The sequence below is a fragment of the Periplaneta americana genome, chromosome 7, assembly GCF_040183065.1.
Source record: "Periplaneta americana isolate PAMFEO1 chromosome 7, P.americana_PAMFEO1_priV1, whole genome shotgun sequence".
NCBI classification, from domain to species: domain Eukaryota; kingdom Metazoa; phylum Arthropoda; class Insecta; order Blattodea; family Blattidae; genus Periplaneta; species Periplaneta americana.
In genome coordinates, this window is record NC_091123.1 from 89,183,104 (window position 1) to 89,201,716 (window position 18,613).

Sequence of the window (18,613 nt, forward strand, 5' to 3'; positions counted from 1 at the left end):
TACTAGTAAAATTAAAAAAAAAAAAAAAAATCTCTCTCTGTTGACACAATCAGCCGCCGAGTAAGTGACATGTCCAGTAACATCGAAGACATTATGAAGGAGAAAATAAAGAGGAGCCAGAAGTTCTCACTTCAGATCGATGACGCTAGCGATATTGGTGGTCACGCACAACTTCTTCCTACATTCGATACTTTGATGAAGATGTAATTGCAATGCAAGCAATTTTTTTTGCAAAGAACTGCACGAGCGAGGAATGGGTGAAGAAATATTTTTGTACAACTAATGAATATGTGGTCCGTAATGAATTAACTTGGGAGGATTGCGTTAGTATTTGTATAGACGGAGCCGCTTCTATAACGGACGTGTGAAAATATTCGTGTCTAAAGTAGGTGTAGTAAATCCTAACATACGGAGCGACCATTGCCACATTCACAACGAAGTTATTGTTACTAAGTCTTTGTCATCTCCTCTGAAAATTGTTATGAATGAAGTAATAAAAATCGTGAACTTAATCAAATCGCGGCCCCTAAATACACGGCTTTTATTTCTTTCCATTTCGGTCAGGAAATGGGATCAGAGCACACTACACAGTGCGATGATTATCACGAGGGAAAGTGGGCGATTGATTCAACTTAAAGTGGAGATAGTTGCAGTTTTTGACAATTGAGGGCATGAGTACGCGGATTTATTTGCAGATGATGAATCGGTATCTAAGTTGACATATATTTCCGATATTTTCGTACATTTGAATGAGCTTAACAGAAAAATGCAAGGTAGGAACGAAAATATTCTGATTAGTATGGATAAAATTCAAGAATTTGTGTATAAGTTTAATTTGTGGATACAGATTATTGAAAATGGGTCGTTTGAGATGTTTCCAACTATATGATCCCTTGCTGACGATAATGAAGTGTTGATGGACTTATTAAAGAACATTAAGTAATCTTGCAGCAGAAGTTCAAGAATTATTTTGGAGAGTGTGTTCAAGAGTTCGACTGGGTTCGTGATCCATTCATTATTCTTACGAATAATATACTGTACAAGAGAAACTGGCAGATTTAATAGCAGAGAGAATATTGAAATTAAAACTTCTCGAAGTGCCTTTGGAAATATTTTGGTTGTCAATAAGGAGTCCGGCTACCTCCAAGATGGCAGTTAATATGTTATTGCCATTTTCAACTACATTTATGTGTGAACTGGGCATCTCAACGTTAACTGAAATTAAAACATCAAAGAGGAAGAGACTCAAATCCATCGATGAAGAAATGAGGCTTACACTGTCAACGATTCCGCCACGGATCAGTCACCTGTGTGCAGCTAAGAAGGCCCAAGTCTCACATTGAAGGTATGAGTAGAGTTATTTACTTTAATATTAATAATAATAGAAATGTGTATTTTCTACAGTGAATTAAATTTAATTAATTGTTAATAAATGCAAGAGTCGATTTATGTTTAATAATAATAATAATAATAATAATAATAATAATAATAATAATAATAATAATAATAATAATAATAATAAATTTGATTACATTACGTAATTATGTTAAGAGAGCCACATCGTATGTTTTTGAGGGGATTAACATTTTGGTGTGCCGTATTAAAGATAGGCCCGTCTACTGTGCCAGGTAAAATGTAGTACTCTTATGCGAACCTGGCGGCTGAATATTAAACTATGATGACCTTCAACAAAAAACCTTATTTCTCTACTTCATGTAACATTATAACAGTGTAAGTCTTACTAATGACATCTATAGTTTCTTCTGTTAATAATGTAGGCTACGTTTGTATTATTATGGGAAAAACATGTTTGTATCATTGGTGAATATAAAGTGGATCTTTTACGTTATAATTTTTAATAATAAAAATACAGAACATTTTCAAACATAAAGCAGTCTAAGCAGTCACTGAAGATGGTTTTGTAAGTAAAAGTTTCTTCAAGTGACACTGTGCAGTAAAGTGACAGTAGCAACTGCAACGATTGTTATTGAACATCCGAATGTAAAACACATGGTTGTCGTACTAATTAGTGATGCAGAAATTGCGTTACAGAGAGATAGTGGTTAGTTTTCTGTGTTTTAAAAAGATCCAATAGCAAGAAATTAATAATGTCCGACGAAGAAGATACAACAATTCTCCTTAGTGAGAAAAATGAGGATAGAGAGAAAATTGGTGCTACCCTTGTGATAAGACAACCCCTCTCAGCGAATGGTCCAAATGTTACTGATGTTACGTCCAGAAGTCACATTGCCCTTTTACTGGCGTCATTTGTGGCTGCGTTGGGTGGCCTTGCATTTGGTTATGACATGGGAATTGGAACGAATATGTTGCCACAAATAAAAGAAACTTTTGAGTTAAGTTGTATGGAACAACATATAATAGCTAGCACGTGGCTCACTGGGGCTATAATTGCTTCATTTATAGGAGGTAAGTTATATTTTAGAACCTACCGGCATCGTCAGCAAAGCGAAATATCTTTATTTTTCAAAATTGGTAATTTATGCAAAAGTGATTCGTTCATTCTTATATACTAGGAATATTGGTGTTGAAAGGAAATTCTTAAACATTTTAGCATTAGTATTGCAACCCTACAACTGCAACAAATCTTACTTTACAATATGATCTTGAAGTGTCATTAATTAACGCTAGGTGTAGTGATTTAGAATTTACTGTACAGTAATTAGTGCCTAGGTGGTGAATAATCAATCCTGGCCACGCACAACACACGGCTGGTAAAAAATAAAAAAAAATAAAAAGTAAATCTTTACAATAGCGTTACCAAAGGAAGGCTGATAGCACAGACCCCCCCACCCCCACCAAAGACAGTATGGGATAGGATGGGAGAGAGTGGTTTGGGTGGGGAAATGACATTCTTAGACACTTGTGAGTATATGCAAGGCATATCAAACGCCAAAACTAACATAACCTGACCTGTCACTGATTTGACCTTATGAAAACTCACCTTTTCTCTAATCAGTAAGGAAACACACGGAAATGAGATGTATGTGCTGCCCCTCCCTGCCGCCTACCTCTTCCACGTCCACAGAGTGAACTTGCCTACCTGCACCTCTCCTCCAGGCCCCACTTTCAACTCTAATTTCGGTACGAAATTTGTGTCGGCACTTAACTTTTCTTTTATTTACGGTACAGATGACTCGACTATAAGTCAAGCAAATAAATACATTTGCACAAACTTAGAAACAATTGATGGTGCTACTCTCAGTGGTGAAAAAGTTTAAGTATTGAAGAGCTGATTCACACCAGTACATTTGTATGTGTGCTGTCTGCTTTGAGTTCGAGTTGGGTGGCTATAAGCCTCTCTTTGTGCTGTCTCTGTACATATTACCTGTTTGCAGTCAATTAAAAATATAAAAAGATATGTGGACCTAATATTTTGTCCACATATCACCACCTGCAATCTTCGGGGCATAGAGTCGACCAACTGCATGGGATGTAGGCACTCTCTCCACTAGACTAAAGCTGTCCATGATAGAAATGATCTGTATGAAGTGATTCAATACTCCAGGACTTGTTTAAATCATGAATTTGAACATTAACTTGATTTAGTTTAAATTAATGAGCTGCATTGCATTAGTTGTGGAAATGAACCATCTTGTTTTTATCTTTTCTTTTTTTCCTTCTTTCTTTTGCTTTGTTTCATTTACGTTCTTTATCGCACTACTTATTTATGCTAATTTTTTTCCCTGGCACTTGTTCTAGCTACTTAGGGATGATATATAACGAAACAGAACAAATGTCATTATCTCAACTAATGGTTTGCTTATGAACCTGGTCGCTTGTCCTCTAAAATATCTGTGCTCCATCAATTGTCTGTACCTTAACGCCGTAATAAAATTTCTGTGCTCCATCAATTGTCTGTACCTTAATGTCGTAATGCAATTGTAAAGAAAGAAAAAAAACTGAAATAATTCAAAATAACCTAAAAATTGTAGCACACGATGTGATAACTACAAGAGCTGTAAACACACCCAACCTGTGGATACCTGTATGTCCGACAGGTGACTTGGATGTTATTCGTGAATCCATTGCTGACAGGTGGACCATACTGCTTTCGCCCTGTTGGTCGGTTCTCATCCACATATGGGTACGTAATAAGCCTCAGTGTCTGCTGCCCTAAGCCCTTCCTGTATCAGATTGGAAACCCATACTACACCCAAGACTTCACCCCAGTTTGAAAGGGAGTGCTGGTGGAATGAAAAAATGAAACTGGAACTTCGAGAAATAGCCTCTACAACATCTACTTTCTCCACCAAAAATTCGGAAATCGAACCTGGACCACCTGGTTATAAGATCAGAGTGCTAGACCTGAGCCACAGACACGACGAAAATAAGAGCCAATTCACTGAGACCTCAGTAAATCCATTAAGTCATTTTGGTTTTACACTTTTATGTGCCCAGCTCTGTTCAGTTCAAATCCTCCTCTTTCTACGTGTGTCTCCTAACCAGAGACCGGATTTTAAAGGGAAAATTTTTCATCAAAAAAGGACAAAAGAGGGAAAGTTATAACCAAAAAAAAAAAAAAGGACTTCAAAAAGGACTATATTACTGCCCAAAACACACTTCAGCATATTCATGGATACACATGGCACACACAATCTTACATTTATCTCTTCACAACATGAGGAAAGTGTTGTATTTGATGACATTCAACATTTCAATATGTTTCAATATGATTCTGCCTCTTTGAATACATCCACACCTGTGGCCGTGTCTGGCCGCGAAACCAGGTGGCCCGGGTTCGATTCCCAGTCGGGGCAAGTTACGTGGTTAAGGTTTTTTCTGGGGTTTGTCCTCAACCCAATATGAGCAAATGCTGGGTAACTTCTGGTGTTGGACCCCAGACTCATTTCACCGGCATTATCACTTTAATCTCATTCAGATGCTAAATAACCTAAGATGTTGATAAAGCATCGTAAAATAACCTACTCTTTGAATGCAGAATGTCTTTGTAAACAGAAAATGACCACTCAACATCAATTGAACTCTAAATCAGCACACTTTATTAGTTTTTCAATGTCTGGAGTCAGAAGAAGAACGATATGAGTAGCTTAATGTCAAAGACGGACATCTGACCTCAATCGAAATATAGATAGCTGTGGTTTTTTTATACAATTTTTCATGCTCTTTCCAGTTATAGTGAAACCATATGCAAACTCTAACACTACATTTATAAAATAAATTGTGTTAAATATTACAAAGAACACTGTGAATTAAAAAAATTGCCTTTAGATCAAAACTATGGAGACGACAGATGTCCGTCTTTGATATTAAACTACTCATATTTATTTTCGCTTGCTCAGGAAGTTATAGACTTATCGGAAAAAAATATAGGAAAAACATTGTAATTATTTCATGTTTCGTGTTGAAATAAAAAAGGGGGATTCCCTTTAAAATCCCGTCTCTACTCATGACTTTCAGTGCATGCATTATGTCCAGACACTCCCCCACTCTTCCTACAGAGCTGCGCACGAGTTTGCATGAGTCTACTTACGAATTGTAGGGGAATGGGTTAATATTTACCTTTAACTCAGAAGACACACGCCTGACCTTCCCTTCTATTCCTACCCCCTCTACAGAAACGTTGTTCCCATACTGCACATCGTGAGTGTCTTGACAAAATGCATGAGCTGTACCTTTTTTGTGACTTTATGCACATTATTTGAAATAGGTATTTTCCGGATAAAATCTGGTCATTTGTTGAAAAATCCCCCCCCCCCCCTCCCTTGACTTGGAAGACTTTGCCAGATTGAAGTAGGACATCTCAGACACTCTAGTTACTTAGACTTTAGTTGTAGAAACCAAAGCCTGAGATGTTGCTCTAGTAGTAACACTGAGTCATCAGGATGGACATCTCATTGCATTCTTTTCACGGATTTTGTCAGAGTCAGAAAGATTACATTCTTCAATTGAAGAAACAGATGTTGCCACAGTGGAATGTCTAAATAAATGGAAATCATATCTAATAGGACGAACATTTCAAGTCATCAGCGACCAACATACTCATTTGTATTCAACAGGAAACCTTCCAATAAAATTTAGAATTAGAAAATCGTGCTTTGGCATCTAGAGTCGAAATTGTTTATCATCCCAAAATGAAAAACATCAAGGCTGATCAGTATCAGTAATTTGTAGCGCAACCAATAATAGCAAGTTGTTCAATTTTAATATTTCACTTTGCCATCCTAGAATATCTAGGGTCAGGAGCAACCATCTAACATATCATCTCGAGAATATAAGACTCCATTTCCTGTCTGTGCAGAAGGTAAACCTATATAGACAGCAAGAAAGTTCTGTAAAGGTCATTGTCTGTTTCGCACATTTAAATGCTGATTTTAAAGGTCCATTGTCATTTATATCTTATAAGATTCAGATCTGTCTTCAGACAGTTGACTAAACAACAACGACAATAATCTTCCCATCAAACACAGATTTTGTACGTTCTTTCAAAGGGTAACAAATTTCAGTTGAATTTTAAATGAATTATGAATGTTTTTTTTTTTTTTAACATAACATTGTTTTTCTCATTTACTCTTCATATTTTTCTTCCTTACTATATAAGGATATATTCTGCTACTAAAGAACTTAGTCACAAATGACCCATTGTGCACTCCATAAACTGGAAATCAACCCAGAAGACTGCAGTATGTGACTAAAAAGGGAAGTACTCGAGTTGTCAGAAATAAATATTGGATATTTCTATATCATTAGCAAGAACTAATGGCATAGTTATCGAATCTAAAAAGAATCATCTGATTTTCCAGTGCGTTTAAGCAGAGGCAACCTTCACATTTGTCATGTTACATACAAATTAGTTGTGATATAAAGAATTCCCATTTGTTTACATTCATGCCTTAAACATAAGACTCCAAACATCGCAAAGATATCTTTTGTAACAGTTGTTATAAAGTACATTTACATAAAAATCTCTTTGTTTTAGTAATGGTGGATACTTAACTTTCGTCATTCACCAATATGAAACCAGTTGAATACTCCAATTTACCTACAGTCGTTGCTCAGGGTGCGTCATAGGAGACTGATCTATGCTACACCCTCTCTCTGGCCCAAATTTGAATGTTGGACTTGTAAATCAGATGACCCAGGTTTACTGCATTTTCGAAGTTTGAGAATACCATTACTTGTTTAACATATCTTCTCTGTTGCCGCCTTGAACAAGTTGCTTTTCCCAGTGATGGGTTTATCACAAGCTATTACGTATTTAAATCGAGCTTGAATTTTTGTCACCATTTTAGGTCTTTCATCTTTTTTCATAAAAAGGAACAACCTTTCCTTCTAGTTGATAGATCTTTCTTTTCGGGCAAGGGCAAGTATTCTGATTGGGACGATTTGCCTTTGTCCTCAACAGACTTGGCTGATTCTGAAGGTGATCTTATATCTGTTCATAGAATATCTTTTCAATTGATAGTATTCGTTCTTTAAACCAGGGATAAAGACAGGACTATATTACGTTCGAATCGCCAGTTCAGCTTTTGATTCGGTTTGCGAGAATGTGTTAATTGCGAGTCACTGGCACGAATTCGATGTTTGTGGTTGTTTGGAGCATTTTCTTCGATTAGTCTAATATTCACTATTGTAACATTGTACGAGGGGCTTCCAGAAAATAAGTTTCCCTAGATCGTTAACAAAAAGAAAACAATTCCATGGACAAACTTTATTGTAGCGGATACAGCAAGTGTTGCACTGTTTTTCCACATAATCACCACCAGAATTGAGATATTTGTCATATTGTGGGATCAACTTTTGTAACCCTGCGTCATAGAAGTCTGCTGCTTGAGATAGGAACCAGTATGTAACAGCCACTGCAACTCTGCATCACTGTCATAGTGCGATGCTGATTGGACAGGAATTTCTTGATGTGCAAGAAAACATGGAAATCACTGGGGGCGAGATCCGGGCTATAGAATGGATGGTCAAAACCTCCCAGTGGAATGCTGCAGAAGAGCTGTTGTGAGCCGAGCCATGTGTGGCCGAGTGTTATCGTGCAGGATCACAACACCTACACTGAGCATCCTGCGCCACTTGTTCTGAATAGCCCTTCCAAATTCTGCAGTGTTGCACAGTAACGTTCAGCATTCACTGTCTCACCTTTGGCCAGGAACTCAATGAGCAGAATGTCCTTTCTGTCCCAGAAGACCGTGCACAACACTTTCCGCGCCAACAAAGTCTGCTTTAATTTGGTCCTGGTTGAAGATCCACTGTGACGCCAATGCATTGATTGCTGTTTGGTTTCTGTGGTAAAATGCGCAACCCATGTTTCATTGCCTGTGACAATCCAGTCCAAAAACTCGTTGCCGTCATTGTGGTACTGCTTCAGAAATGTAAATGCTGATTCCATGATCTTTGTTTTGTGTTCGAGTATCAGTTGCTTCGGCATCCGCCTGGCACACACTTTCTTAAACAATATATGCTTCGTGACAATTTCGTGCAATAAAGAGCGGGAAATTTGCGAAAAATGGCTGCTGAGTTCTGTAATCGTGAAGCAACAGTTCTCCACAATGCACTGCCGCACTTGCTCCACAAGGTCATCCCTGATGAAGGATGGCTGCCCACTGCACTCCACATCATGCACATTCTGCTGACCTTCTGAAAATTGCCTGCATCAGGGATACACCATCTGCTTGCTCATTATGAAAAATTTTTATCACAGAACGAACCTCGCAGTGGGCACCATCTTCATCTGCTATACTGATGCTACTGTTTGGAATCAGGCAGTTCTTGCGTGCGTGACAGAGTAGTGACGTGGCAATGGTATGCACCAGGTGACACTGTGGCTGTTACACACTGGTTCCTATCCCAGGCAGCAGACTTCTATGACACAGGGTTACAAAAGTTGATCTTATAGTATGACAGATGTATCAATTCTGGTGGTGATTATGTGGAAAAATAGTGCAACACTTGCTGTATCTGCTACTGTGAAGTTTGTCCATGGGATTGTGTTTTCTTTTTGTTGACGGCCTAAGAAAACTAACTTTCTGGACGTCCCTCGTATACAAAACGTACCGAAGTATAAATATGATTCAGCATAAAGGCAGTTAAAATTCAGATGTTTCTTTTTAGAATCTTCAAAATTTCTCTCCGACAACTCACCTTGTAAGGCCTGTAACACACTACAGTGAGAAACATGTAATGCGTTTGTCCATCTATAGAAAATGCTTTCCTTTAGCAAAGAGCTATGCTTGAACTGCTACATAGCTGACTTAAGTCGGCTAGCGACTTTATTGAAAACATAGCTACACCCACCACTTATATTTCCCACTCCCATAACTAACTTATCCGAATTGTAGTCTATACAATTTACATTAGGTGAATAAAATGGAACAATTAATAAGAAGTCAGTTGTTGAAATTTATGTAACTTTATTTCTGTCAGTTCACATCAAACTGCCTTCCGTGTGGCATAATAAAATCTATACAGAGATGGGTCCACTGTGTAGCAACGTATTTTCTGTTATACCAGGTGAATCATCTAAAACTTGCACTGTAAGTATTTTTCTGAAATGAAAGGTGCTACTGATGTGCAGTTTTCACAGCATTGAAGTGTAATCAAGGGCTCATAATTGTAGCCCATACACAGATTTTAATAATGTTTAGTAACTTATGTGTATTTTTTTTTAGAAAGTTACATTTTTTCAAATGGAACAATGCCTATTGACATTAACAAAATAAAATTAGAGTAAATTAGAATGTCAATGGTGTTTTTTTTTTGTAGGTTTCTAGTGCTAGTACTTTACGAGATATCATATTTTAAAAATTGTAAATACCGACATTTGTGTTTGCAGTAACTTTAGCAAAACAAAAGTGAATAAACTAATTCTTTGGATTCTGACAAAGAAAGAGAAACTTGGCCTTCACAGGTTGTGTTCAAAATGACGACCACCAGCGTCAATACAAGCTTCCAGTCTGCCACGTAAAAATTGCTGCATACATTCTAGCATTTCAGCAGAAATTTCGGTGCAGGCAGTAGTAATACGTTGTTTCATATTATCTGGTGTAGTTGGTATGTCCTTGTAGACAGTGTCTTTTAACTTTCCCCACAGAAAAAAATCTAAAGGATCAAATCTGGTGAACGGGCCAGCCAAGGTACAGGTTCCCTTTGTCCAATCCAACAATTTTGAAACAATCTGTGAAGACAAGCTGTAGTACATCATGCACTATGAGCTGGACAGTCATCATGCTGATATCACAGGTTCCTCCTAGTTTGCAATGGAACATTTTCTAACATCTGTGGAAGTTGGTTTGTTAGGAGGCTGAGAATCTGTGTTCCTTCTATGAAAAAAGGGCCTATGAGCTGATGGTTCACACCACACCACACCACACATTTAAACTCCATGGACAATGACATTCCACTTGACGAAGCCAACAGGTATTATTTCTGAGGTTTACTTGGCTTCATCAGTAAACAAGATGCATGATAAATCTGATGTATCTCGTCTTAATGCCCATGTATAAAAGTTAACACGATTCTCAAAATTGTTTCCATGCAGTTCTTGATGGAGAGAGACATGATATGGATGTAACTTGTGATAGTGGAGAACAAATAGTATACTTGCTTGACTCATGCCACTTCCTTGTGCGATTACACAGGAACTAACTTGCGAATCTACAGCAACAGCAGCTAGAACATTAATTTCACCCTCTTCTTCAGTCACTCGTTTGTTTCTGTTACATTTTCTAGGTGTTACACTTCCAGTTTCACGTAGGGTTACCAGATACTCATTAGTGAAAAACAGGACAAACTAGTTCAAAAAGCAGGACAAAGTCCGAACCAAAAACATTTGTAGATGTCCTATTCTTTAGGGCTTTTTCAGATTCAAAAGTCGAATTTAATTGATTATTGCTTGTTAAGTTGCTTAGGCATATATTAAACAATTATCTGTACAGTTGAAACAAAAAAAAAAAAAATACAATCAAAGTACAGTACATTTTAATTCCAGCACTATACAGAAACATAGGCCTACATGAGAAACACCAACCTATTTTTTAAACAAATTTTACATGTAGCCATAATTACAAAAACTACTTCACTCACCATAAAATTGAGTACTGGGTCTTTCCCAGGGGTAAAAGGTGGTCAGAGTGTGGTGCTGACCACACCATCTCATTCTAGTGCCGAGGTCATGGAAAGCATGGAGCTCTACCTCCATGCCCCCCCAAGTGCCTTCATGACATGTTAAGGGGATACCTTTACCTTTTTACCTTTTACTTCACTCACTATATATGACAGATCACTGAAACAAAGACCTTCACTGCATTTGGAAGAATAATTTCGTATGTTTACAGTTTTACTGATGGTGATTTTCGGATGAAAAAAATATTAAATTGGCTCAGCCTCGTGTTACTGATGGTATCATGAGTCATCGAATCATGCTACTGTTTATGCACGCCGATCGACCGATTTTACGGACAAAGTGTGGTCTGTCATGGTTTATTCGTGGCTTGTATTCGAAAGAGAATACTGACCATTGATGCAAATACTTGCAGCACTATTGTAACGTTGTAACGAAAGTTTATTGACCAGTGATGCTAATACTTGGAACATTATTCTACCATTGCAGTGAGTTCAGACTCTGAATAAAAAATATATTTGGGCGAAAAACTATAGTTTTATTCGCAATTCAGAATTATGTTTTGAAATGTAATTATAAAAAAATGAGATGATTGGGACTTTTCCATAAAAATACGGACATTTAACAAATCTTCAAAAATAAATATGGACGGCAGGACAAACCTTCAAAATACGGACATGTCTTGCTAAATACGGACGTTTGGTAACCCTAGTTTCACGTAATTGGTTGAAGAGGTTCACAAATAATTGTCGAGATGGTTGACATCTATTGGGAAATCTTTCCGCATACACAGTACAAGAAGGAACAGCATTCTTCCTTTATTCTCCATACACCATGAGGATGTCGGCTTTTTCATTGATAAATACCATCTTCCACCACGTCCTACTTCTTCAACTATCACAAAGTAACTGATAAGGAAGTCGCAGTGCAATCAGTGTAAAGGAAACAAAATGTAAACAAAGGATGGAAGTTCTTGGCGAGTTGACATCATTGGCATTGATAGAGGAAATGACAGAGCAATTATCATCGATCCCACTGTGCACTTTGAAACTGCAGTTGAACAACGTGCAGCAGTACATGAGGAAAAGACCTTCTATGACCCTACAATTCAATACTTTAGGGATTATTATCATATACAAGGACAGATTGAAGTATTTGGACTATTGTTTGGAGCAAGTGGAACAATTCCAAAATTCTCAGTTGAATGTTTTAAGTCCTTTGGAATTCCTTTAAAAATTTTGAAAATTATTGTTATAGACGTAATTAAATGTTCTGTTCAGATTTTACGTAATCACCTGTACACCTAAATTTCTTTATAATCTATCTCATTACTAATAATTATTGAATAAACATATTTTCTCAAGGGTAGCTTCCATTTGAAAATAATAATCATAAATACTGATAACTGATAACACAAATGTTTATTTTTATTTGTTTAGTATGCTGTGTCTTTTGGCAACCCTTACTGAAGGGAGCTACCCTTGTGGGATTTATATAAGAACATCATAGCCTAGTAACTAAGCAGTTGAATGGAGCAGACAACTGTCGGTATTTACATTTTCAAAATACGATATCTCGTGAACTACTTGCACTAGAAACCTGCAAAAAACACCATTGACATTAGTTCTATTTTGTTAATGTCAATAGCATTGTTCCATTTGAAAAAAAAATGTAACTTTCTAAAAAGAATACACATTGTGATAATTATTAAAATCTGTGTATGGGCTACAATTATGAGCCCTTGGTTACACTTCAGTTCTGTGAAAATAGCACATCAATAGCACCTTCCATTTCAGAAAAATATTTGCAGTGCAAGTTTTAAATGATTCACCTTCTAGTATGAAGACCAGCATTGCCAAGCTGTCTCCACACATATTACATAGTTCATAGTTCTCAGTGTAGTGTATTATGGACCGAACTTTATGATGCTGCTAAGTTTTATACCTGTTGATCTCAGTATTCACATGTCATCTTTTCAATTCGTTGTCCTAAAGACTGTCACATTCTCTATCTGCAGTAATTAAAATGTATTTTGATCATCTGAATTGCAGCATTTATTTGAAATGGTTCTTCTATTTCTTATGTGTATGAGAAAAATGATAATTGTTGTCTGTTGAAGTTCCTGAACATTTTCACATTTCATTTTTGTTCAAAATTACGTAACCTGTTGATTTGTCCACCAGTGACTTTAATGACATTTGTAATATTATTGTTTATATCCTTCTAATTTTCATAGAACATATTATGTTTGTATTGATTTATTCCAAAATAAAGTTTGCTGTACGGATTCTTAGGTCCTCTATCTTTTGAAAATCATGATTTTATTTTTGGCAACTTTCCATCTCATAAATTTTGCAGGTAATATCAGTAAATATCTTGAACTTTTAACTGTTCCAGTAAAACTAACTTAGCTGTAATACTTAATACTACTGTATGTATAATTCATAATATTAATTTTTTCTGTAATTACAGTAAAATCCCTCATAACCGGCACCCAAATAATTGTAATACCAAAACAACAGCACTTTTGGCTGGTCCAAAAAAAATTCACTCTGCCACATTGCCACAATCTGGACTGTCCGTTTTGCCACATTAGGAAGTTCGCACGAACTTTCATTTTCAGTGAATTTTCGAACCTAAAATTAGTGTATTATTTGTGTTGTGTGATGTGTTTTAATAAAGAAAATCCACACAGTTTTCATGTTTGTTTAATTATGTTCGGGATGTTAGTATTGCCACATTAGAAGTTGCCACAAACTTTCATTTTCAGTGAATATTCGATCCTGAAATTAGTGTATTATTTGGTTAAGTGATGTGTTTTAATAAAGAAAATCCACACAATTTTTATGTTTATTTAGTTATGTTCGGGCCGTCAGTGTTGCCACATTAGGAAGTTCACACGAACTTTCATTTTCAGTGAATATTCAAACCTAAAATTAATATATTATATGTTTTGTGGGATGTGTTTTAATAAGAAAAATCCACCAGTTTTTATGTTTATTCAGTTATGAGCAAGTAATAGGGAAATAAACTTCACATGGCTGCAGTTTCAACATTTGGCACCATGAAAGACGAACTTTTTTTTTTGTATATACCTGTATTTATTCAATTATCCGTCAAAATTTCGTATCCGGAACTAGCCTGGTCCCTTTGATGTTGGATAAGAGGGATTCTACTGTAGTTGTCTTTCTTTTCACTCCTTGAGTGTCATTTTACACTGTGTGACTTGGAATAAATGATTGAAATTGTGTATTAAACTTGTGTAGTGGAACTATATTTCTTGTTTTGTATTGCAGGAATTGTGATTGATGGCTGTGGTCGAAGATGGACTATATGCTGTACAGCAAGTATGTTGGTGTTGGGGTCTGTGATCTCAGCTCTGGCCAGTTCATATCCCCTTCTGTTGTGTGGAAGATTAATGGCGGGGTTTGGTGGTGCCCTCTCTGCTGTGACACAATGTATTTATGCAGCAGAGGTGTCGGAAGCACAGTCTAGAGGTCGTGCTGTTTTGTTACACCAGTTGGGTGTAGCGACAGGTTTATTACTTTCAAGCATAGCTGGCATTGGAGATGATACACAGTGGCGAATGGTTATATGGTTGAGTGCAATCCCAGCTGCTACTCAAGGTCTTGTAGCACTCTTCCTTCCACACTCGCCCCACTTCAAATTGCTGCAGATGTCTCAGAGTTCGCAAAGCAAACAGTCTCCTAGCTGCTGTGCCATGGGTAACCTTGCTGAAACTCTGCTGCTGGCCTTTGGACTCATGTTCATGCAGCAGTTTTCAGGTAGACCCACAGTACTGTACTATGCACCTCGTGTGTTTATGCTCGTTGGGGTGTGTCCAGATGCAGCCTTCACAGTGGCAACTATCATATTGAATATCATTAAGGTTAGTATATGCAGTAAAGCTTCAGTTATTAAGATTAATTGTATTCGAAAAACTGTGTTGCTTATTGAAAAAACGACAGTCTAATGTAATAGCAACAATTTATTCGAAAGTGGGGAAAAGGAAGGAGAGAGGGAGAGTGGGTTGAAGAAAAAGTAAGTGTTTTAACATGAACATTTATTTAAAAGAGAATAAGGTTAACAATCAGTGCAAATCAATAACCACATCTCCATAATAACCATGGCCATCTCTATGTCATTACATCTCTCCTTCTCTACATAGTAAAACCACAGTCTAGTATATACAGTCACGAAACTCAATATGTAGGGAATATGCATCCATAGATAGTTGCTAACCACTAGGATCGCCACTATCGCCTCATCACAGACAATGTGAAATAGTACCGGCACAAGTACTGTCATCACCTCAAGCTTTGTGACTGTATGTACTAGACTGTGGTAAAACATTCTCTTAAACACTTTTTCTGCCACTTCTTAGCAACATCCCATTTCTTATGTCTTTCTTGCAATTAATACTCTCTTTGTTCTCTCCCTGAATAACACCTTCATTCCTTTCTTCCCCAACTTTCCATGGTATCCATGATTCATTTTGTTTCTCTCCTTCTCCTGCCGGAATTAAGAGACATCTGTTCCTTGTAAACTTCTTCTCACCAACCTCCACTATATGATCTGGGATGAATCTGCTCCACAGTATTACCATATCTTCTTAAGTCCACATTCCACACTTTCTCTCCTTTCAGCAGTTGTTTTAAATCTTTGACTCTGTGTCGTCTGTTAAAGTAATTTGCGTTTTTCTCGTTATTGGTTCTGTCTGTCTGTGCTATATTTTTAAGATTAGACCATCTGGGTTTAAGTTGTATGGGATCTACTGGTAACTTTGTGTGTATTTGTCTTCCCATTAATAAATAAATTGTGATAAAAAGAACCTTCATTTGGCTGTCCATTTATTATGAATCATTCAATAAATGAATAGCATTTAAAAACAAGTAGTGGCTACAAGTACTTTCGCCTTATCCGGCATCATCAGGTACTTGTAGGATAAGAAATTAAATATGCATGAACGTAAAAATAGCAAGCACACCAAATAGGCATCTTAAAGTTTCATAAAAACATATTAAAAGCGCATAAACAACACTGAGTTAATAATAATAAATATGTACAAGAATGATGAAACATAAAATTGTGTACTTATAACATGATATATCAAGTGAGACAAGTAAAAAAAATTACAAAATACAAAACCATTAAATATTAGAATATGAGTCACTGTTCATGTGAAGCATAATGAGTTTATGTGACTTAGTACCAATAAATTAAATTTCAGTTCATGAGATTGGATGTCGCCGAAAAAAGCTTAATGATTAAATGTTAATGTTATGTTTTATTTAACGACGCTCGCAACTGCAGAGATTATATCAGCGTCGCCGGATGTGCCGGAATTTTGTCCCACAGGAGTTCTTTTACATGCTAGTAAATCTACTGACATGAGCCTGTCGCATTTAAGCACACTTAAATGCCATCGACCTGGCCCAGGATCGAACCCGCAACCTTGGGCATAGAAGGCCAGCGCTATACCAACTTGCCAACCAGGTCGATGCTTAATGATGAATATGTTACATGAGATTACATTGTGTATAGATAGGCCAATGAAGTGAGTATGGTTGTTGAAGTGCGGTGGAAACGTGTTCTGTAACGTAAGAGAAGAAAGATAATTACTTTAGAAACTAAGTAGTGGGTGTTAAGAGTAAAAATTATCATATGCAAATGTGAATTCCCATTAACAATTGTGCAGGTGAGGAACCATTTTCCAGTAGCGTTCATCTATACGCCAGTAATCCGAGATCCAAATCCCCTTTCTTTATTATGTTCTTGGCTATTTTTACCATACTCTCTGCAAAACCATTACCCTGATGGTGATGAGGACTTGACGATTGTAGCTTAAATTCAAATTCATATGCATATTTCTAAACTCGCTTGAGATAAAGCTGGTTTCATTATCAGTTCTTATTTCCTCAGGAATTCCAGATTTACAAAGTAATGATTTAAGTCGTATAATTGAAGTGTATGATGTTAAAGAATTTCCCACAGAAATAATTTCTAAATACCTTAAATAATAACACTGGTCTACAAGCAAAAATCGACATGCTGATTTCAAATATGTAATTAGTTTTCCTGTATGAGGTATAGTTTTGGAGATTGCTCATATTTTAATATAATTTTCAGAAAAAATTATTAAAAATCAGGATATAATGGCTTTTATTTCTCAAAGTTTAAAATTATCATAATAATTGTCTACAGTGCCTGAACACTTTTCTGGTGGTTGCTATTGACTCCTCCCCCAAGTTGTCTGAGGTAGGTCACCTTGCTGGCGCCTATCATTCATGCCACAACCCCATTTGCAGAACCTTTCTTATCTAAGTCTGGCAGGAGGGAGAACATTTCAGTGCGTTAAAGTTTTCTGTGTCGAACTAGTGAGACCACAATTCAGATACAGTTTTACCTAATTTCTTGTGTTTCATCTAATTTGCATATATCTGCAAAAAGTTGAAAAACTGGGGAAGTCCGATTTTTGTTAAAAGTAAGTTATTAATTTGTGATTCTTTAGGTCGAAAACTGTATCATAAAAAAGTTTGGATGTCTAATCTCAAATAGTCCATGAATTTATAGAATTTACAGAATGTCTTCTTAATTGAGGTTGATTTCATAAAAAAAAATAAAAAAAAAACAATCATGCTTTGAAAGTGTGTTAACTATCCCAACATATTTTGTTATTCATTGATTAAAGTTCTCGTTAACACTTTGTTAAAAACATAAAATTTACTCTGTCACACGTTAAAAGTGAGACACTGAAGACGACGACAAATAGCGTCAAAACGGGCCGTCTGTCGAAGGTAAATACCTTTTTTACAATTTTAACACTTTTAACGTGTGACAGAGTATATTTTGTTATATATGTGGTTCGTTTACAACAAAATCTCATCACAGAAGAATTACATCAGACCTGTAGAAGATGTACAAGTTGTATTTTGATTGTCCACTTGGAGACCAGGACAAGGATTGGGTTCCTCATATCGTATGTTCTCATGTTCCAATGGATTACGTGATTTGTTAAGCAAGAAGATAGTAGCAATCCCATTTGTCATCCCCATGGTTTAGCGGAAGTCAAAGAATCATCACGATAACTGCTACTTTTGTAGTGTGAATGTAACTGGTTGTACATAAAAAATGAAACATCAGATAGTATATCCAAATCTAGAATCAGCTTTAAGATCGGTACCATATTGTGAAACTTTACAGTTCCTAAACTGCCGAAGACAGGAATATTATTTATTAGAGGAAATGGAATGTGAATGCCTAACATCAGCCGAAAGTCTTCTGATAGTGAATATACTGAATATACACCAGTTGCTAAGATTTCAACACCACAAGCATTTAATCAGGAGGAACTGAACGACCATACAATATAATGCTCACCAATGGAGTATTTGTGGAGATTTGAAAATCACCAGGCTTCACGAAGTTCTGCTGCTTCCTATATCTACAGGTGGTACAGGTGCACATTTTGAGAAAAGAGATTGGGAACTGAAGAATGTGTATGAACCA

The 18,613-nt window shown here is 36.6% G+C and overlaps 1 protein-coding gene across 1 annotated transcript in view; it reads left to right on the forward strand.

Moving 5' to 3' along the window:
• The first annotated feature begins 1,736 nt into the window (after positions 1-1,736).
• The window catches only part of LOC138703275 (solute carrier family 2, facilitated glucose transporter member 10-like), a 59,461-nt gene continuing 42,584 nt past the window's right edge, over positions 1,737-18,613 (forward strand). The window contains exons 1-2 of the mRNA XM_069831021.1: positions 1,737-2,427; positions 14,401-14,993. Of these exons, the coding sequence (XP_069687122.1) occupies positions 2,109-2,427; positions 14,401-14,993 (912 nt within the window). The 5' untranslated portion in view covers positions 1,737-2,108. The remainder of the gene's footprint in view (positions 2,428-14,400; positions 14,994-18,613) is intronic.